The sequence below is a fragment of the Chinchilla lanigera genome, unplaced genomic scaffold, assembly GCF_000276665.1.
Source record: "Chinchilla lanigera isolate Chin_1 unplaced genomic scaffold, ChiLan1.0 scaffold00077, whole genome shotgun sequence".
In the NCBI taxonomy this organism is placed as follows: Eukaryota; Metazoa; Chordata; class Mammalia; order Rodentia; family Chinchillidae; genus Chinchilla; species Chinchilla lanigera.
Window position 1 is genome coordinate 7,072,768 of NW_004955478.1, and position 21,005 is coordinate 7,093,772.

Sequence of the window (21,005 nt, forward strand, 5' to 3'; positions counted from 1 at the left end):
TTTCCTTTCCTTTTTCCTTTCCTTTTTCCTTTCCTTTTTCCTTTCCTTTCCTTTGTCTTTGTACTATGCAGTGCAGGCTGACCATGAGCTCACTTTGTAGCCTAGCCTGGGCTCGAATGCACAGCAATCCTCCTGCCTCAGCTTCCTGAGTGCTGGGATTACAGGCGTGCACCACACGCCTGGTTCCTCAAATTTCTATGATTGGTGTTTTAGGTTCTTAATTGCCAAAGTCTTGGTTGTAACAAAACCTTGAAATTGTTTTCTTTTTTTTTTCCCAATTGTTTTCTTTTTTTTTCCCCATGTGCTTATAGGTAAGATCTCTTTTAGAAACTAAAATTCCTGTAGTTCTAGATACTCTCTCTCTCATTTTTTCACTAGGAAGATTCATTGTCTCTAGAATTCATGTGAAACTACCATAATAACAAAATGAGGCAGAAAAACAAGTCATGAACAGTTGTTTTCTAAGAGTCAGGATTTTATTTTTCTACTGTTATGTGCTGTTCCACTGTATGAGTATGAAGCTCAGGGGACTCCTCTCTCCTAACCCTCAGACAGCTAGAACCTTCCAAATATTTAGCAGTTTTTAGAGAATGATTCCAATTCAATATAGCACCAGGGTCAGTGGGATCATTTTAATTTTTAAGAGGCAAAAAAAAAAAAATCAATCCAGGCTTCTGCAAAAGCTCTTGAAAGGAAATGTGGACTATTTAAGATACTGTTCTTAAACCACATATAATTTTGAAAGGAAAATAATTATGAAGAAAGTATATCTGAACAATGTTGTGGAAATACTAAATGTCCAGGATTTATGTTTGCTTGTACCATGTTTGTTCGTGGGTGCCAATCCCAGCGGGTCTTCTCTGGGGAAACACAGTTTGCTTCAGTCCTTATTTCCTATTTCCAGGGATAACTTGTGGCAAAAGTGCATCTTAAGGGCATTTCACATGAAAAAGTCGGTGTTTTATTTCAAAACCTGTATTGAGAAAACTGAGTCTTGGCACCCACTTCCCCCTAACCCTGACCGTCAAAATCCAGACGCAGGGACGCACTAAGCCAGTCAGAGCCGCCTCTCCTCCTCCTGTGGGACGGTCAGGCCACGTTTTGAATCCCATGTCTGGTTTGTGTTCAGTCTCCTGGGAGGACAAGAGTGAGGGGCAGGGCCGGGATGTGGCTCAGCGGCACAGCGCTTGCCTGGCAAGTGCAAGGTCCTGAGTTCGATTCCCGGTAGCAGAAAAAAAGAGAATGAGAGGCAAAAGAAAGCAGCAGCTGGACCTGGTGGCGCACGCCTGTGATCCCAGCACTCGGGAGGCTGAGGCAGGAGGATCACTGCAAGTTCAAGACCAGCCTGGGCTACAAAGTGAGCTCAAGGCCAGCCTGAACTGCATAGCGAGACCCTGTCTCACAAAGACAAAAAGAAAAGAAGCAGCTGGTGGATGAGGACAGTTGAAATCCCCTCCTGAGCAACTACTGAAGTCAGCAGGCCAGGACAGGGCGAGCCAGAGGCACATTGTCAGACACATATTCATCTTTCTGTCAGATCGCCTTTGAAGACACCTAGCAAGCAGCCTTCTAGTTGTATAATCTTGATTTTGTATTTCTGATTATTTTAAATGGGCTGAAGAAATTAGGGGTGAGGATGTAGCTCAGTGGTGGGGCGCTCGCGTAGCATACAGCTTTTTAAAGCCTCGCTTTAATCCCCAGGCCCACAAAAATGAAGTGGGAAAACTCTGGTTTGGAATTAATTACCAAGACTTTCTCATCAGCCTGAGCCATGGAGCTGATTTAGCAAGTGGTGGGCTCGTGCGATTACAGAGTCCCAATGATCGTCTTGTGTTCTCTTTAATCGACAACAGGAAGAGCTGAGGAGAGACCTGAAAATGAAGAAAGAGAAAGACCTGGTGCAGGCGGTGCAGGCCAGTGTGGTGGCAGCACCCTCCCCCCCGCGGGCTGCCGCAGCGGCCCCCCCGGCCCCGCCTCCGTCCCCCCCCAGCGCGCCTGCCCCGCAGCACGCGGGCCTCCCCGCCTCCCCGCTGCCCGCCGCTTCCCAGAAGAGGAAGCGAGAAGAGGAGAAGGACTCCAGCTCCAAGTCCAAGAAGAAGAAAATGATCTCTACTACCTCAAAGGAAACTAAGAAGGACACAAAGCTTTACTGTATTTGTAAAACGCCTTATGATGAATCTAAGTGAGTAGATCTTTTTGAGCTCTAGTTTATTTTGTTTTAAGTTTAGCTGTTACATTGATACTTTCGAAGACAATGAAAACAGTCTAGTGTGAGGAGGACCGTGTGTCATTGCTGGTCTCGCATCTCATAGTCTTCACCTTGACAGCAGGGGAGTGACACTGGCCGTTTCATATGTTCACGAGTCCTGTGTGCCCTCCATTGTATTCTTTCCTGTCAAAAACCAGCTTTCTGTTGCCCTTTTGCTTTCTTCTGTTCTCTCTGGGTCAAGTCCCAGTCGATCCGTACCGGGACTGGAACAGGTGGTGCGGTACTCTTGAAGCCCGGTACTGAAAATTTCCTGTCCGGGATCTCTAGATCCTGGAGTCCATCCAAATATGTATGGTGCAAGAGGCTTCAAACTGGAATGGTTCGAGGTGGTTCGGTGGTGGCTTTTTGTTTGTTTGTTTTGGTTTGGTTTTTTGCAGTTCTGTTTTTGTGTTGAAGTACTGCAACCTGATATTTTTGTCAAAGTTCCCAGTCTTGTTGGGGACAAAAGCCAGAAAAATACAGAAAAAAAAAGTTCCTTTCACCTGTTCTTCAACTGTGAAGCTCAAAAATTTGATAAGCATGGCATCTGGAAACTGTTTTTGACAATTGTGACTTGTATTTGATGATATAAAACAAGATTTTCAAGACAGTCCATGAATGTAGTTTTATTTATTTAGGTCATTATTGTCATTGAACTAAGTATTTAATGTCCATTTTAAGCATTAAGATGTAGGCCAGCTTTTTAAAGCCATAATTAATCACAGTATTTTCTATAGTACTGAAAAGTTTGTGTTGTTTTTTAAAATGATCTTTCAGATTTCGAAATGCCTAATGTCTACTTAAATGGATACCTAATTGATGCATAAAATAAAATTACTATCTTTTTAATAATATTTATGTGACAACATTAAAACTGCCGTGTCTAAATTATCTGTTTGCAAATGCCAGATGTGAACTTCTTGTTGCTAGGGTTACCTGTCCATCGAACTCGCATCAGTTCAGGCGTCTTCATCACTTCCCATTGTCTGCCCTCACTGGAAATGACACATAATAAAAACGTGGAAACCCGTTAACCGATTTCTCCCTTAGTCTGTTACAAGTGTGCCTCACTTTAAGCAAAACACTCTGACTGCTGAAGCAAAAGTCACTCTTCTTCAGAAAAAGATCTGCTCGTGGAATTTCTTTGCATATTAAGGCTTCTTTGGCCCTTTAAAAGTGTTCAAATCAGAGAAACTAATTTCACACACAACTTTTTTGGGATGCCAGAGTTTTGTGAAATGAGGTACACCTGTGCTTGTGCTCATTCTGTTGAAATTGCCTCATTAATTTGTGGATATTTCATATTTTTCAGTTTGCCATCATTAACATTTCAGTATGTCAGGTTCGTTTACTCCTTGTTCTTGTTGGAAGGAGTTGGTATTTTTAGGAGTATTTTGTCCTCTCTCATACCAAACTAGCCTGCTTTGAGAGCCCAAAAAGCATGAGTCACAGTTAAAACGCAAGTCCTGACCTTCCAGAACACATGCCCCACCACTCAGAAGGGCAGCCTGCAGAATCGCCTCAGAAGATCCCCACCTGTGGCAGGAAGTACCCTGTGACAGTCACCAAAACACAGTTACTGGTCACCAGATAAAGCACAAGACTGCGTATTATTCCCTCCCATTCACCACGCGGCTCAGTTTGTAGCTGGAGGACCACTCCCATTCTTCTAGGTCAGGCACACGTGCCGCAGCTGGCTGGCTGTTACCATTGAACGCTCTAAAAGGTTCCCCATCACTGTTCTGGGTGACTCTGCCAAGAAACATGTTGTTAGAACAAAGGGTGCTAGTGGTGTCCCCACGCCAGTCTGGGTCCCTTGTGATTCTCACTGACTCTTGCCGTGACTCTGTGGCATTCCTGTGTATTGTATCCCAGCGCTTTCAGATGCACTACCTTCATTGCAGAGATTCTTCTGAGTCAGTTAGGGCGCCTGTATTGCATTGTACACCCACACCGGCTGATGCTGTAGAGGTTCCCGGCCACCACACTCACACTTGCTAGCGCCTACAGAACTTTCCAGGTTGTAGATAGCCGTCCTCCCATTGTTCTCCTCCGAGCATGTCTGGTTTGGAATTGAAGCAGTTCCTTTAAGAGTCTAGTTATTTTCCACATTGCCACACCTACTATAGTAACTGAAAAACTGGCCCATGTTTTAATCCTTATGAGAGACGATCTTAATAGGACTACATTCCAGTTTCTATTTAGAAGCCATGGTAGAAATTGGACTACCCCACGCACCTTCCTTAGTTTTCTTCATACCATGTTTTGACCATTGACCTTCTGCACCTGGCTGCCCCGCATGTTCCTCGCTAGTTCCTCCTTCTGCTTGGTGTTTGCGCTTCGCTTTGTTCTCAAACTCAAGTTGTGAGATACATTCTCAAACCTATCTAACTAGCCCTGACATGGCCATGGCTTCTGTGGAATAGGTTTGACAGATGTAAGTCTTCGACTCTCGGCTTTGGTTTTCGTGCCTGTTACAGTTTTACACACCTTCATTACGAGGAAGACGTCGCCATCCGTCTGTTGTTTATTTTTTCAAACTCTAGTCTGTTTTGAAGACCCACATCTCACTAAACAGTGTGCTTGTTGGAATCGATGCGAGTGACCGTGTGTTTTCACACTGACAGCATCAGTGCTGTCGTCGCAGGCGCAGAAGGGTTGGATTCAGGATGTTTAGCCGACGCATTGCAGAAAGTTATTCTATAAGAAAGTGAGTCAAGGCAGGGAAGACAGATTTAAGTGCCATGCAGCTCGAAATGACAATTACACTGTCATTTTCATTGTGAATACTTTTAGGTTCTATATTGGCTGTGATCTTTGTACTAACTGGTATCATGGAGAATGTGTTGGCATCACAGAAAAGGAGGCTAAGAAAATGGATGTGTACATCTGTAATGATTGTAAACGGGCACAAGAGGGCAGCAGTGAGGAATTGTACTGTATCTGCAGAACACCTTATGATGAGTCACAGTGAGTTCTGATAAGAGCATCGTATTTAATACTGTAGGGAGCCAAACTGCTCTGACGGTTGTTTATTTTAAAGTAAAAAGAAAGACTTTTCTGCATATGTGATACACTTACATTACAAATTCCTTTCCGCTTTTTCTTTTTCCCTCTTTCCCTCCCCCTCCAAATGTGTGTTCTTCATAGTGAATGCTTGCGATGCACTGGGGGGGATTTGCTTTAATGGTAGATTTGATGCTTCAATATTGCAATGTAGAAATTCATGAGATTACAGTAGCCCGACTCGTTGGGGCTTTATCCGTGTTTGAAATGGTGCTTTACTGTAGGTTAGAAAAACACTAATTCTGGCGCAAGCTCTGAGACTGTTACTTGCTTAAAGGATTTTGAACTCCCATGGGATATGGTACCAGTTGGAAGATTTTTTTACTTCGTTTGGTTTTGAGCTTTAAAATCAATTAGTTTTACATTTTCTCTTCAAATTGGTTCTCCAGTATTCACAGTGCTCTTAGTAAACTTTACTGCTTGTTCTTAACATCAGAGATACTGAAGTAACGCATTGCAGCGTCAACCTTAAGAGTAAAAGCAACCGTAATAATAAAACTGTTTTATATCCCAGGTTTAGCAAATTGTCAGTTGCATGTTTTATTTTCAAAAGCAAGTAAGAAGCGACATCAGCTCACCTGTCGTGGACTCACACTCCCGTTTCGGATCTTGCAGGTTTTATATTGGCTGCGACCGGTGTCAGAACTGGTACCACGGGCGCTGCGTTGGCATCTTGCAGAGTGAGGCGGAGCTCATTGACGAGTATGTCTGTCCACAGTGCCAGTCGACGGAGGACGCCATGACAGTGCTCACGCCTCTCACGGAGAAAGATTACGAGGGCTTGAAGAGGGTGCTGCGCTCCCTGCAGGTGAGAGCGCCAGGCCGCGCCTGGGGAGAGCAGCCCCGTGGCTGTCGAGAGACAGTGCTAAGCTTTGGTCCGCCCTTCTTCAAGGGCCTGGCTCTTCGCTGCCTCCCGCTTGCAGGTTGAAGGAAACAATCTTAGTTAAAGGACTCGGGCGGGATTTTTCAGCTTAAACTTCGGTTTCTAAAGATTTTATTTCCTGGCCATAGATTGGAGGGCAGTTTGATTAAATTCCATTACTCCCTTCTTTATTAGAAATAAAAGGGGTAGATGTGGTTTGTAAGATTGGAGGGTGTTAGAGAAATAATCAAAACAGAGCATTCGGCTGTAGCTTTTCTCCCGTGGGAGTCACTGCGACGCCGCCCAAAGCAGCTTACGGAGCTGGCTGCGGTGCTCAGAGGCGGGGCGGGCCGACTCCTCCCCTCCTCCCCTCCTCCAAGGTCCTCAGACCTGCATTAGCGAATGTTATCACAGGGTGAGCTCACCTTAGATTTAGGACTAGAGCAGAAATCATCTCATACAAAGTTTCATCTCTCAAATGCATGACTGACTTAAGAACTCATTGAGACTGGGGATTTAGCTCAGTGGCATAAGCCCCTGCCTGGCAAGCGCAAGGTCGTGAGTTAGATCCCTGGTACCGCAAAAAAAAAAAAGTTAAAATATTTAGGGGCTGGGGATTTAGCTCAGCGGCACAGCACCTGCCTGGAAAGTGCAAGGTTGTGAGTTCGATTCCTGGTACCGGAAAAAAAAGAAAGTTCCTGAAAAGAATTCATCGATACGGTAACTTAGCTGAGAACTGAAGTGGCAGTATGTCCACCCGACGGTGATGAGACCTGTTTCTGATTACAGGCCCATAAGATGGCCTGGCCTTTCCTTGAGCCAGTAGACCCGAATGACGCACCAGATTATTACGGTGTTATTAAGGAGCCTATGGGTAAGTACTGGAGTTGAGCGTGCTGTTTTCTCCGCAGTCTCAGAAGGGAGGGGGTACTTGCCTTTTGTACAGCTGAGTGTCGCAAGGCTCTCTAGAGCAAGGCTGGTGGGAGTATGCTTTGGCGTGGTCACTTCGCGAGGGAAGTTGGGAACATCACCGTTTGCGTGCACGCGCCCTTGAACCCAGCAGTTTCATCTCTTAAGAGATACATATGCATATGCGTGAGTTATTCGCAACGCTGTTCATAAGTGCAAACGCGTTGGGAAGGAAGTCAGTAGCTGTCCATAGAGAGCTACATCAGATGGTGAGAATGGGGCGTCATGTGGCTGTGTAGAAGAATGCATGAAATCAGTGTCACCCTGCCCTGTCACCGCTCCCTCACCTTCCTGAAGGGAGGTGAGACCAGTGAGCCAGCACTGGAGATCCATGAGGAGGTAGACTTACTTCCCAGGAAAAAACTGGTAATAAATTACAGCGATAACTGATTGTGTTAGTAAACAGCTATAAGTGATTGTATTTAAAGATGTACAGCTGGGCTTGGTGACGCACGCCTGTAATCCCAGCACTCGGGAGGCTGAGGCAGGAGGATCGCTAGGAGGCCATCCTGGGCTAAAAAGTGAGCTCAAGGCCATCCTGAACTGCATAGCAAAGCCCTGTCTCAAAAAGACAAAACACAAGAAAAAAAAATAAGATAGTGTGGTCAGTGTAACTATTTTCCTGTCAGTCATCTTCAAAAACAGTGATTTTGGTGACTTTTTTTATGGGTTAGTAACTAAATACTCTTCACTTTTTAACCAAAATGCTTAAAGAGCTGGATCGCTTCCTTCCCTCCCTCCTTTTCTGTCTCTCTCTTTTTTTTTTTTTTTTTTTTGAGACAGGGTCTCACTATTCAGGCTGGCCATCAAAGCACTGTGTAGCCCAGGCTGGCCCCAAACTCACAGTGATCTTCCTGTCGCAGCCTCCTGAGTGCTGACACTACAAGCGTGTGCCACCACACCCAGCTCACTTCCTTCCTGCCTGCCTTTTTTTCTCCTGCTTTTGTAAAAACCAAGGTAAAGAGCCAGGGATATAGCTTGGGCAGAGCACTTGCCTGGCAAGCATGAGGTCCTGAGTTTGAGTCCCAGTACCAAAAAAAAAAAACAACACTAAATAAACATCATCATGTATGTACTCCTATGTGGGTACGTACATAAAGATAATACAGATTGTTTTTGTCCTTTTTTTTTTCTTTTTTTTTCCTTTTTAAGACAGGGTCTCACTTTGCAGTTCAGGCTGGCCTTAAGCTCACTTTGTAGCCCAGGCTGGTCTTGAACTTGCAGTGATCCTCCTGCCTCAGCCTCCCGAGTGCTGGGATTATAGGCGTGCACCTCCATGGGTGGCTTCCCTGACATTTCCTTTTGCAGACACTTCCGTCATTTTTACCATGGGTGATTAGTATCACTGGTCACGTACAGCAGGTAACAACGAAACTGAATAAAGAGGCAGCGTGGGGGCGCGTGTCTGTAATCGCAGCTCCTTGGCAGGCTCAGGCTGGAAGAGCGCAAGTTCAGGGTAGTGTGGGTGACCTAAGAGACCTTACCGCAGAATTAAAAATAATAGAAAGGGCTGGGGATGTAGCTCAGCACTCCCTGGAGCGGGAGGGGAATGGATAAAGAAACAGGGCCAGGCGTGGTGGCGCACGCCTATAATCCCAGCACTCGGGAGGCTGAGGCAGGAGAATCCTTGTGAGTTCAAGACCAGCCTGGGCTGCAAAGTGAGCTCAAGGCCAGCCTGAACTTCATAGCAAGACCCTGTCTCAAAAAGACCAAAAAAAGAAACAAAATGATGCATTGAAACCTAATGTGCGGATTGTAAAACCACTGTTGTTCATAAATTAGATTCATACCCTCTCTTTGTACAGACATTATGCTTGTTTACATGTAAAGATGTACTATAATTAGATACATGTAGAGCCTATGGATATGGTTTCCTTTATCGTTCCTTTATCTCCAGCCGGATGAGTGAAGACCTTTTCTGTGTAATAAACTAAAAATAAAAGAACCTTCTTGATAGCAACCAGGATTTCTCTTTTAGAACCTGAATCAAAAACAAAGTTGAAAAGCATTAGTGTGTCCTTCATGAAGTGCAGAGTAGTCTGCAGGGGTAAAGGTGCTGGTTCCAGGGTTGCACGCGTGCACACTAGTCCAAAGTGCAAGGTGTGTTTATACTAGGAAACATGAGAGCTTTGAAAATGTTTTACGTTTTGTGTTTTTAAGACCTTGCCACCATGGAAGAAAGAGTACAGAGGCGATACTATGAAAAGCTGACAGAATTTGTGGCAGACATGACCAAAATTTTTGATAACTGTCGTTACTACAATCCAAGCGACTCCCCATTCTACCAGTGTGCAGAAGTTCTTGAATCATTCTTTGTACAGAAACTGAAAGGGTTCAAGGCCAGCAGGTAAGCAGCTGTGTCCTGTGCTGGGAGTTAATCCCTGTCCTCCGAGCAGTCAGCCAGTGAGCATACGGTAAATTTCAACTAGATTTAAGACTCTGGTATTAGATGTTTCAACAGGGGTAAGTGGACAGGCTCACTAATGAGAAATTACTGGGCTTGTTTTTGACGGACCCTTAGGATTAAAGTCATTCTTAGAAATTCAGAACGCACCTGAGGCCGCCGTCCGCTCCCTCACTCTCACCTGCGGGGCTGCAGAGGCGGAGCTCGGCTGTTCTGGGGAGACGGGAAACGGGGCTCAGGCACCCACACCTCCATTCGTGTGTGCCCTGTTTTGAAATCAGAGTGTTCTGTTTCCCTGATGCGTGTCCTGTAGGCGAAGCCGGACTTTAAGCCACGGTCTGCTCCTCTGACCGCCTGAGGCCGAAGCGCTGAGCAGCCTGGCGGGAGGTGTGGCCGCTGTTTCCAAGCCGCAGTCTGCGCTCGGGCCCTGCGTGCTTTCCTCCCACAGAGGCCTGGCCTCCTTTTCCATGACCGCCGTCACCGCTCTTGAACCGTGAAACCCGCTGCTCCCCCAGCCTACCCACCGGCCCACAGCCGCGCAGGCTGGGGGCCCTCGCTGGGCGGGGCCGGGTGTAAGGAGCGGCCTGGGCGGCGGGGCTGCAGCTCGGTGGGCCGCGCTGGATCGCCGGGAGCAGTCCTGGGGACAAGAGGTCAGCATTGTAGCTAGTAAAGCTCCTCCCCCGAGGAATATATGTGGGGTGTTTTGTCGTTCTCCCCCATAGCAAGGGAGGTAGTTCCCAAGAACTGTATTTAGAAGTGAAGCCCGCGCCCAGCTGAAGTGCGAAGTCACGTGGCCAGCACGAGCTGAAAACTAGTCACGGGAAGGGGAGCAGGCGGGGAGGCCAAAGCGGGGCCGGGAAGCCGCACCAGGCCCGTGCGTGCTCTCGTGTCCGCACCTCCTGTCTGCCGGTGCGTCTGCTGGCAAACCTGCGTGCGGGGGACTCAGCAGGCGTAACAGAGCCCTCTGAAAACAGTGAACCAACAAAAGAATCAAAAAGGTGTACCCCTAGCCAGGGGGAGACTTTCTTGAAGTCTAGTGGAGGACAAGAGAAAAGGAAAGGCCGGATTAACTGAAGGTCAGCATGTCTGGCTTGGAAGTGGTGCTGGCCTGGGCTCGGCCCGAGGCGCTTCTGGGCAGCCTGTCAGGGACACGCCAGCCCCTCCAAGTGGAGTGGTCCGGCCCAGCGTGGCGGCTGCGCTGACGCTGAGAGACCCTCACTTCTCGTCTAAAGCGAGACCTGCTGTCAGCCCTGCGTACGCACACAGCGGGCCTCAGGTCCCGGGCGCCTAGTGCACAGCGTATCTTTGTGACGTGGTGACAGACCCCGGGGCAGCAGACCTGTAGGGAGGGCCTGCAGTGTGAAAGAGCAAGGTCAGAGAGGGCAAAAAAAATAGATGCCAGAGAAACAGATTTTTTTTTTTTTTTTTTGGTCTTTTTGAGACAGGGTTTTGTAGTTCAGGCTGGCCTTGAGCTCACTTTAACAGAGAGAATTTTTTAAAAACAAATTCTAGGGGCTGGGGATACAGCTCAGTGGCGTAAGTGCCTGCCTGGCAAGCACAAGGTCATGAGTTCAATCCCCGGTACCGCAAAAAAAATAAATAAATAAATAAAAAATGAAAACAAATTCTAAGTCGTGTGCACAGAGAGAGGAAGGTTAGAAGACACTGCATCTATATCATGATGAGCAGATTAAGAATAAAGAGTAATCTGAGAAGAGGAAAGAATCATTGGAAAAAAAGAAGTTGCTAAAACCAAACAACTCTCCCAATATAAAGACCAAAAAGAGGAGATGGAAATCATGGGAGAAAAAAATGTTGCAGTGTCCAATATTTATTTAATAGAAATTCCAGAAAGAATGGAAAAGACAGGAAATTTTCCTCTGTGATTGTCCTGAGCTAGTGAGAGACACAATACTTCAGATCCAAAAGAACAAATTCATTCATTCAGCAAATAATTACTGAGAACTTGCTGTGTGCTGACACTGGGAATTTAGCAATAAATAAATAAGTCCCTCTCCTGCCCGGACTTTATGGGAAGTCGGGGAGAACAGTTGGTCGGCGTGATAACCAAGTTGAGACAGCTAGGGAAAGCTCCACCCGTACGCATGTATCACTGTTGAGTGTCCACAGGCCAAGGGTAGCGAAGCTCTTTGCAGAGGACAAAACAACTTACAAAATACCAAGAGTGAGACTGGTGCCAGCTTTTCGACTACAATAGGGAAAGTTAAAAAATTATGGAGGGGGCCAGGGATGTAGCTCAGCGGCACAGGCAAGCGCAAGGTCCTGAATTCAATTCTCGGTACCCCCCCCAACAAAAAAAAATTATGGAGGAGTAAATCCAGATGTTTGAGGAAAACTGTTTCCAGCTTAAATACCTGTATAAAGCCAAACAGGTGTAGAGGCGCTGTAGAGTTTTGAATGTAAGGAAAGGGCCTCCTTTCTTGACGAATCCTCACAAGGTGTGTGCTGTAGCAGAAATAAGAAAGCAAGCAGAGAAATGAGGCCTCGGGTCCAGGAAGCAGGAAGTAATGAGCCCTGGGCTAGGCTGGGGCCGCATCTGCACGGCAGGCTACACGCAGGCCCTCCAGATTGGACCGGGACGGTGGGGCGCTCCCAAGGCAGCGTGAGGCATACAGTAGGTCATTCGGTCAAGACAGAAAAACGTTAGACAGTTATTAAACTAAAGGGATCAAAAAGACAAACGCATAAAACATGAAAAGGTACACGAGGTCCTTCTTAGATGCTGTAGAGAAGAAAATTTACGTAGTTAGATTAGAACATTGGTTTTCAGTTTTTAGAATCAACCTATAGACAGAAGAGCAAAACAGAATTTTAAGGTATAAGGAATAAAACCTGGACTCCGCAGTGAGCAGTGGGAAAACAGTTGAAGAAGCTCGGTTTGCATTTGCTCTGCCAGGGTTTAAACAGTGAAATTGGTGAGACAAGAAAAAACGGTGCAGGCAGTCTGCCAAGGCCTGCAAGTGGAAGTGCGATCGCAGGGATGCGGCGCTTCGGCCTGAGGGAAAATAGGACGCAGGGCGCAGCTTCCCCTCACGGCCGCTCCGCACCTGCTGGTCTGTACCGGGGTGAGCTGGGGCAGCTGCTGAAGCACGAGAGGGAGCCCTGTGTCGTGCCCCGGGCTGTGGCCGAACCGAGGAGTTCGAGCAAGCGGGCAGGGGCCCAGCAGTCAGCGGGCCGCTGCCCTGGGGCTGCGGTCACTGCTGGGGGCCTTGGTGTGCCAAGCACTTTCCACGCCCCTGAGCCATGCCGCAGGCCACAGAAGCCACTTAGGACTTCTGGCCACCTGGTCTGTGTAGCTTCTTGCATGTTCAAGTTCACCCCATTTTCCTTAAAGCACACGGGAGCTAAACAGAGACGTTTTGCTCAATTGTGCTTAAATAAATTGCAGTGTCGGGTCACGTAAAGGCAGCTCGCTCTTGCCTTTTTCGGTTATATCTGGTATTTTCAGGTTTGAGGCAGAATGAGGCATTATGTAGCCAGTCCCTGAAACTTCCTTCTTTCCGTCACCATATCTCCCTATTTTTAATTTATGATCTCCAGTAGTTTTTATGTTATTTTCATTACTTTGTTGAGATTCACCATTTATACCGTCCATGTTCTTTCTTTTCTTACAGATTGTGATATCTTTAGTCTGAATTTTTAACTGGAATCAGAACTGGATGTTGGGTCACTACGTGGTTACCAAATTCAAAATTGCCCCCTCAAAACAGATTAGTTAATATAATTATTAATGTTAAAAAGATGTATAGTGGTAGAAAATTTATTCTAGCAGCCATGTTGAACAATGTATTTAAAAACTGTACACTCTTGCAATACTGTATTTATCTACTGCTACAATATAAAGTATTTTGACTCAGCCCTGGTAACTGTACAGTAATTTGGTTTACTAACGAAAGTTATGAATAAAACTGTGAAACTAGAAAGACTTTCTTGGGCTTTAATAGAAAAATATGATTTATTATTATTTTTATTATTTTTCTTCTTTTAATATAATTTTTCCCTTCGTATTTCCCAAATTAATGTAAATAAATAGGCACACACCTTTTGTGCAGTGATAATGCTTCTGTAAATGTCTCTATTTGTCCCATTGGTTAAAAATGCTATACTCTTTATTGGACAAATATATATATATATATTTAACACTGGTTTTTTCCAGTGATCTGTCACTGTATACAGTGAAAAGGTTTAATTAACATTTTAAGCTAAAAATTGAATTGTTCTCTTAGATTTGCTTGCCAAGGATGAACATGGCTGCTCCCCCCGACTGACCGACCTTGGCATCCGCATAAAGCATTGTTTTCAAAACTGAAGGGTGCTTAATTGTTCCCTTTTTTCTGTATTCTGTAGGTCTCATAACAACAAACTGCAGTCTACAGCTTCTTAACGTTCAGCGCGCTAATGTAAAATGCAGCGAGAGTCTGGCTGTCTGAACTATTTTAAATTAAGGGGCCAGATGTTTTTAGTCCGGTTACCCTGACAGACTTGACCTAAACTTCGTTTTTATTGGTCATAACAGTCTAAACATATTCTTGGCCAATTTTGTCCACCGGACAAGGGAAAAGCAAAGTCAACGACACCATTATCTTGTCAAGATCAAATGGTTTTACTATTGTGGCAGAAGCGGGAAAATTTTGTTTATTGAAAAAAAAAAGAAAAAGCAAGAAAAAAAGATACTATGGGGTCGAGTGTAACTCCATGGAAATGCCACGTCTGCTCTTCAGTGAAGAAGCTGGTTTAGAGTCTCACAGAAAACTTTTGACTGTATTTATTTATTGTTGCAAAAAAAGACGCTTTTTTATTGCTGCCCTCATTTGTCAGCTAATTATTTTTTCTTATAAAATCCAGCCTCAGTTACATGTAATCCATCCTGTATCTTATCATGATTCCTGTAGGTAAAGTACAAGATGACCTCTAGATGTCTTTTCTTTCTATGAAAGGAGCTGCTATGTACACATGTGCACACACACACAACTGGGAATCAACAATGAGTTTATTGTTCGCGATAGACAAAAATTAAGCTTGCAGAAAGGTTGGGCGAAGTGGTCCTGGACTACAGACGATGTTGCCTTGAATATATCAGTACAGTTGTCCTTTCCTCTGCACCAGGCTAAAACGGCAAAATCTATTTGAAGGTATCTTGTTTGTAAACATTTGTCAGATTCTAATTTTTTCTTTTTGTATTAAGATTCAACTATGGATGTATATGAAACAAAATAAATGGAGACAACTTTTCTCCCGCAGATGGAGGTGTCTTTGTGCCCGAATGGTTATCTGTCAGCCTCTGTGGGGGGAGGGGGGACTTCCCGGGAGGAAAGGCGGAAGGGTCTGATCAGACCTGGGCTTCCAGGACAGTAGTGGCCCTTCGCTGTGGAATTCCCAGTCCGCTGTCACCACACCAGAGCAGACCCCGGGGTGCTAACGCTGCTGCGCCACTTGCTCGTGTCGCTGAGCACAGAAGGTAACAGGACACAGCGCGCGTCAGCTTCACTGTACTCTGTGTGAGTCCAGGCAGTGAACGACCAGACAGGTACTTAAATTGTACGAAGGGCATTTTTTGATGATCTCATCCTCCGTGAATTTTTGTTGGTTGGGTTTTTTTGTGCTGTGGAAGGAAAAGTAGCATAAACCATGGGGAGACAGCAAAGACAGGTATATTGTGCATGTCTTTCTTTTCAGCGTTATAACTGTCCACTTTGTATTACTGCGCTGTAATAGTGGCTCCCCTGAAATCTGCCAGTTAGATCATGCAACTTTGCAAAAATTTTCCTAGATTTTGCACTAATTCTATCAGCTTCGTCCCACCAAGTTCTGGAATTCACCTAGTTACTGTTTTTTAAAAGTTTCCCTCTGTTTAATGATGCCCTGCTATGCAAACCGTTCCCAGACCTTAGTTTCTTAAAAGAAGGATGTTGCTACAGCTCCCAGTTCTGTATTACAGGCTCAGGTGTATAGGTTCTTCTGTCTGGGTTAGTTTTATGTAACGAAGCCCATTCCTTTTTGTATATAAAGATGTCACTAAAACTTATGCTTACAAACTAAAGAGACTGATTACTCAACATGGAAACAAAGTTTTTGCTTAAAATATTAAAATGGAAGTAGTTAAATACAGGTTATTTTGTCCTTTAGTTTTTAAAAAATGTTACATATTGTATGCACTGTGCTGATGCAAGAACCCTACATTTTAATGAATCATCATTCTGCGTCCCATCACATCGCAGTATTTCTGTACTGTCTATTCATATACATCAATATATGGGCTTACTCATTTAAAACTTGTTGCGGCAAGAACTTTCCTACCTGTAGGCAATAGGTTGCTATGTTTTTAACAAATTGTGGCAAATTCTAAACAGTAATTCTTTTTGTACGTAATAGGACGTTTCATCCTAGAGAAATAAAATAATGTTTTTGACATTGGATTTGGTGCAGTTTCTAATGAAACAGTGGTTCGTTGGTTATTTTCTGAAGCTGTTGGCATTGTCAGATTGTACAAACTAGATAAGTTTTATAGAAATCCTAAGACCGGGAGGATGTTAATTTCACATGTGTATTTAAATGGTATAACCTTTTTTGCAATTTTTATTGCCATATAGACACATAAAAACATTTTATAGTTTTACCAACTACAGAGCTTTTAGTCTTTCCAAAGTAATTTTTGAAAAACATTCTTATTTCAGAAGCGGTTTTTCTATGAGTATCCTTTGACAAGTTTCTATTCAGTAAGATATTAAGCTCTTTTGCTGTGAATAATCCGAGTGGTATAACGCACATGTGTGATAGCGTCAGGATGTGCCTGCTCCAGTCTTTGGGACTGTAAATACACTTACATAAATAGGTGTCTTAGGCTGAAAGAATTTTCAGTGTTTGTTACGCTTTGTCAGCTAAGTTCACAGCCCTTGAAATTATCAAAACTATTTTCATAATATTGGTAAGGCTTTTTTTTCCTAGCCAAATTCTGCAGGATGTGTATTAATGTCCTGCAGTAGGTTTTTAAAAATTGTGTAACTTTGGAAATATTTTCTAACGTGAACATTGAATTACCTCTTTATACTACAAGGTGGCCTGGAGCGTTAGACCTTGAGATGTGCTCTTGTGTGTAACTTACCTTCTGGAATCTCCAAATAAAAGTTCTTTCCCTATTTTCTACTCATTTCTACTAGGCAAACTCCGGGCTTCTTCGTTGCGTTTCCAACGTTGCGGAGCCCGTCCAGGGCCCTGTGACTGTCCCCGCGCACCTGCGGGCTCCGGTCGGGTGCAGCTGCACGGTACAGCCTCAGTCCTGTCTCCACTGAGCGCCTCCCCAGGAGTCTCGGGTTCCTTGTCCCTAACGTGAGAGTGGTGGCATCTCGAGGCAAACGATGGCTTTTAGGCACTGAGGGGAGAAAGGGCCAGCTGGGAAGTGCTTTAAGTAATCTGAAAGTCTGAAGGACTTCTAGATACTTAGAATGAGATACCAAAAGACATTTCTCAGAAGACTGATTCAGTTTGGACCAAATTCAACCAAAGAAGTAAGCTGTGTTTTTGAAATGATGAAGTCCTGCTTTATCCACCTTAGACTCCGCATGTTCAGGTGTGTTCTGTACTGTGGGTGGCGAGTCAGTGTCGGAGTGTTTTCAGAGGCATGTGCTTGGTCACCCTCAACAGTGATTCTGAGAAAGCAGGAACAGTGCCCGGTGTAGCACTGAATACAGGAAGCGCTTTCGTGTGAGGGTGGTGCTGGTGAAGTGCTCCTCAAGGCAGTGAAGTATTTTATTGAGGAACTGTTATGTGTGCATGGAAGCACAGAAGGCCCTAATCTTTGGAGCACACATCCAAGTGCTGAGAAAAATCTATCAGCAGGACAAAAGGATTAGGAACTATAATGAATTTGCTCATTATAATATTCCAGGCTAGTCAAGGTGGCACATGCCTGTAATCCCAGCACTCGAGAAGCTGAGGCAGGAGGATCGTCACGAGTTCCAGGTCCACCTGGGCTGCAAACGCCAACTTGAACTGCATAGTGAAACTCTTGTCTCAAAAAGGCAAAATAAAGTAAAATATTCCATAGAACTAAAGATTATATCTAAGGTCTCCTGACTGAATACTAAAAATGAGACTTCTTCACCATTCCTGTTTTGCCCAACCTGAAATTCCCAGTCTGTTCTTGCCTTGAAGACCCGGATGTGTACAGTGGCCTTCATTTTTATCCCAGCAGCTGTTTAAGAAACTGGTCTGCCTGTCTTTCTGGGATGTGAATTTACCATGTGATCACCAAGTACCACTAACATCAGGACTCTTGCATTTTTTTGTGTTTCCAAAATTTTTCATAACGAGTACTGTTGTCAAACCATTTTAAGTCCAACACTAACTCAGGTTTACGTAAAAGTGACTTTTTTTTTCCTCTTTGTTTTTTGTTTTTTGCTTATTTGTCTTTTTTTGAGACAGGGTCTCGCTATGCAGTTCAGGCTGGCCTTGAGCTCACTTTGTAGCCCAGGTTGGCCTCGAACTCGGCCTCGAACGATCCTCCTGCCTCAGCCTCCCGAGTGCTGGGATTACAGGTGTGTGCCACTATGCCCAGCTTTTTTTTCCTCTTAAACTAGACCCATTTAGAATTCTTTAGGCTGAAACATCTGACCGGATCATCTTTTCCTCACCCTTGTTTTTTTTGGTGGTGCTGGGGGTTGAACCCAGGGCCTTCACTGAGCTACATCCCCAGCCGTTTTTTTAGTTTTTATTTTGAGGAGTGTATTGCTGCTTCCCAGGCTTGGCACAAACTTAAAGGATCCTCTTGCCTCAGCCTCCCAGGATGCTGGGATTGTAGGTATGCACCTCTGTGTCTGGCTTAATTTTGACTTAAGGAAAATTTACTCCTAGCTGTACATGGTGGTGCATACCTGTAATCCCAGCACCCTGGGAGGCTGAGGCAGAAGGCTCACAGTGTTTGTTTAGCACAGCAAAGAAGAAAACTTAACTCCTAAATGCTTTATTAGCTGCGTGCTCTATTGCCAATAATTTATGTAGTGAGTCGATTCCCCAAAAAATTTTTAGCAAACATTGCTGGTGTTCAAATCCAGGGCCTCAAGCATGCTAGGCACTCTTACCAGTGAGCTGCATCCCCAGCTCTTTTTATTTTGAGATACATCTTGGTAAGGTGCCCAGACTGGCCTAGAACTTGGAATCCTCCTGCCTCAGCTTCCCTGTAGCTGCGATTGCTGGTAAAAAATTTTTAATAAATTAAGGCAAAATTCAATTTTGAAAAATTATCTCAGTCCTTCTGTAATGATTTACCACAGAATATGCAGAAATTCAGCTTTACCTCTAACCCCCATGTTTGAGGCAGGAGAGGAAATATCACAGTTATGTCTTATGCCGTTGCCACTTGCTTCCCGGTCAGCTCTCGTGTCTGCCCTGTACGTCCTTAGTACACAGAGCTTCTGTGCTCCACTTGCAGCTAAAGAAAGTGTGAGCTCCAGGAGCGCATCACCTACAGACCAGACAGGCCGCCTACTCTGTCGGCAGCGGTGTGCACACAGATTGGTGTCTGTTCACGGTGCTTCAGATTAACTGAGGTACAGCTTGACCTGCAAAAATTGTAACGTCTTTGTGAAGTAATTATTTCAAGTATGAAATAATTTATTAAATTGAGCTGGGGATTAACCCTTTTAAAACCAACTGAAGACATGTGAGAGTCACTTGCTTGTGAGCTGTCACTGATGGACACTGGTACTAGGATTTTGGAAGTATGTTTGAGAAAAGCTTTTTTTCAAAAAGACTAAAAAAATAACAGGCGCACCCAAGATGTGATTTCAAAGCAAGATTTACTGCTTTACAAACAAACATGATACTTGGTCGTAATAGAAAAATGACTTCAGATACATGAGGCATTGAAATAAGCATCCAGGTTGACACAAAACACGACTTGCTAGAAGCAGGAAGGCGTGAGAATGGCTTACATTTTGGTACATCAGGGACACCTGGCTTTGAATATCGCTTTCTTGGATTAAGCCCTTTAGTACCCTTTACATGCAGAACACTAACCCTTGTCCTGGGCTCTGACCCTGGAGTTCTAAATGACATTTCGTACATAAATGTCGTTGACTAGTATGCTTATTATGTGTGCAGTTTTAAAATGTGGTTTGAGTGTAAAATCTGGTTTGAACCTGCTATAAACTACTCAAAATTGTATAAATACAAAAAATGGGTTTTTGTGAACTATTTCTACTGAAGAATGTGTTAAATTAAAATAATTTAAAAATTTCACATGAAGCAGTGATCTGTTAACTGGACAGGTAGGTGTCTGGACTGCCTGAGTCACTGGCCCTGCAGTCCAGTGACTGCCTGTGAGCTCAGAAGCGCGCCCCTGAAGCAGCATTCTGCAGATAGAGTGGCGCTTTCCAGGTGAGAGGTCCAGCTCCACAAGCTGTTGTAGTAGCGGTGGGCCCGGCTTTAAAGGAGGACGCCACCGCCGTGAAGATAAACCCTTCAGCTGAAGTCCAAGGCGCTCGGGATCCTCCAGGGCCGGCGCGGGCGCTTCAGATGCACTGGGCGTGAGCGGCGCCTTGAACTTGCCGGTCCCTGGTCCTGTTAAACCTTTTGACGTAGCTGCTGCTGCTCCTGACCAGCCCGTCCCCTGGACGCAGCCGCCCTCGCAGGACCTGGAGCAGGGCTGCGGGCAGCTGGCGTCTCTTGTGGTAGAGGTGGCCCATCACAATGTACCTGCTGCCTGCACCAGGGAACCAGAAACCACAGTGCCACTGAAACGCCACGCGACAAACACGGAGGGCCTTAAGAACCGCTTAGCTCGAGTCTCACCCCGCTGCGCCCACGGCCGACGGGCGTAAAGTCAGTCTGTGAACGGCCAGCATCACAGACGGCGGTGCTGACCGCAGAGCACGGGAGCGGACGTGCCACAACCTCCCCACACGTGCCCGCGCCGTTCTCGCTCCGGTTCTGTGCGGAGCCCCCATGGGTCCCCTCTGCCCACGCGTCCCGGCGCCCCGCGTGCCAGTCCCCGCCGATGTCCGGGGGAGTGCGCCGGGGGCCTGTGCGGAAACGCCGTGCACGCCCCCCCAAAGGGGCCGCGGTCCCCAGGGCGGGCTCCGCCGTGCGAGCCACGGGGGGGACGCGCGCACCGCCTAGAGCCCGCCCCGGCCGCTGCTTACCCGGCTTGAGCTCCGGACACGGCCTCCTGCAGCGGGAGGAGTCGAGGGCCAGCACGTGCGCGCGGAGGAAGAAGCCGTCGGGGCGGACGTAGAGGCGGCTCAGCTTGTACAGCCCGGCGCGGTCCACCAGCAGGGTCACCAGGCGGACGCCGGCGCCCAGCACGTCCACGTCGTGCACGATGCCGTTCACGGCTGCCTCCGAAACACGAGGGGGAGAGCGGGTCACCCGGGCGCCGGCCGGGCGCGGCGGAGGGCCGCGCGCGCGCACTCACCGAACTCGCTGTCGCAGAAGGCGTC

General features: G+C 45.9%; 2 protein-coding genes across 12 annotated transcripts in view; one reads left to right on the top strand and one right to left on the bottom strand.

The window, feature by feature from the left end:
* Positions 1 to 15,984, top strand: part of Bptf (bromodomain PHD finger transcription factor) — a gene marked incomplete at its 5' end in the record, with an annotated part of 97,936 nt that extends 81,952 nt beyond the window's left edge. For 7 of the 11 annotated variants that reach the window (XM_013503185.1, XM_013503193.1, XM_013503186.1 and 4 more), the window contains 6 exon segments: positions 1,854 to 2,182; positions 5,045 to 5,218; positions 5,930 to 6,122; positions 6,966 to 7,050; positions 9,306 to 9,492; positions 13,918 to 15,984. In XM_013503185.1, the coding sequence (XP_013358639.1) occupies positions 1,854 to 2,182; positions 5,045 to 5,218; positions 5,930 to 6,122; positions 6,966 to 7,050; positions 9,306 to 9,492; positions 13,918 to 13,954 (1,005 nt within the window). 11 annotated transcript variants of the gene reach the window in all.
* A 3,363-nt stretch (positions 15,985 to 19,347) lies between these two features.
* On the bottom strand, positions 19,348 to 21,005 carry LOC106146436 (tumor necrosis factor receptor superfamily member 11A-like; the record flags this gene model as incomplete). Its single annotated transcript, XM_013503253.1, is given in 3 exon segments — positions 19,348 to 20,269; positions 20,709 to 20,900; positions 20,981 to 21,005. Coding segments are annotated over 3 exon segments (408 nt in total), but the record flags the coding sequence as incomplete, so codon positions are not given.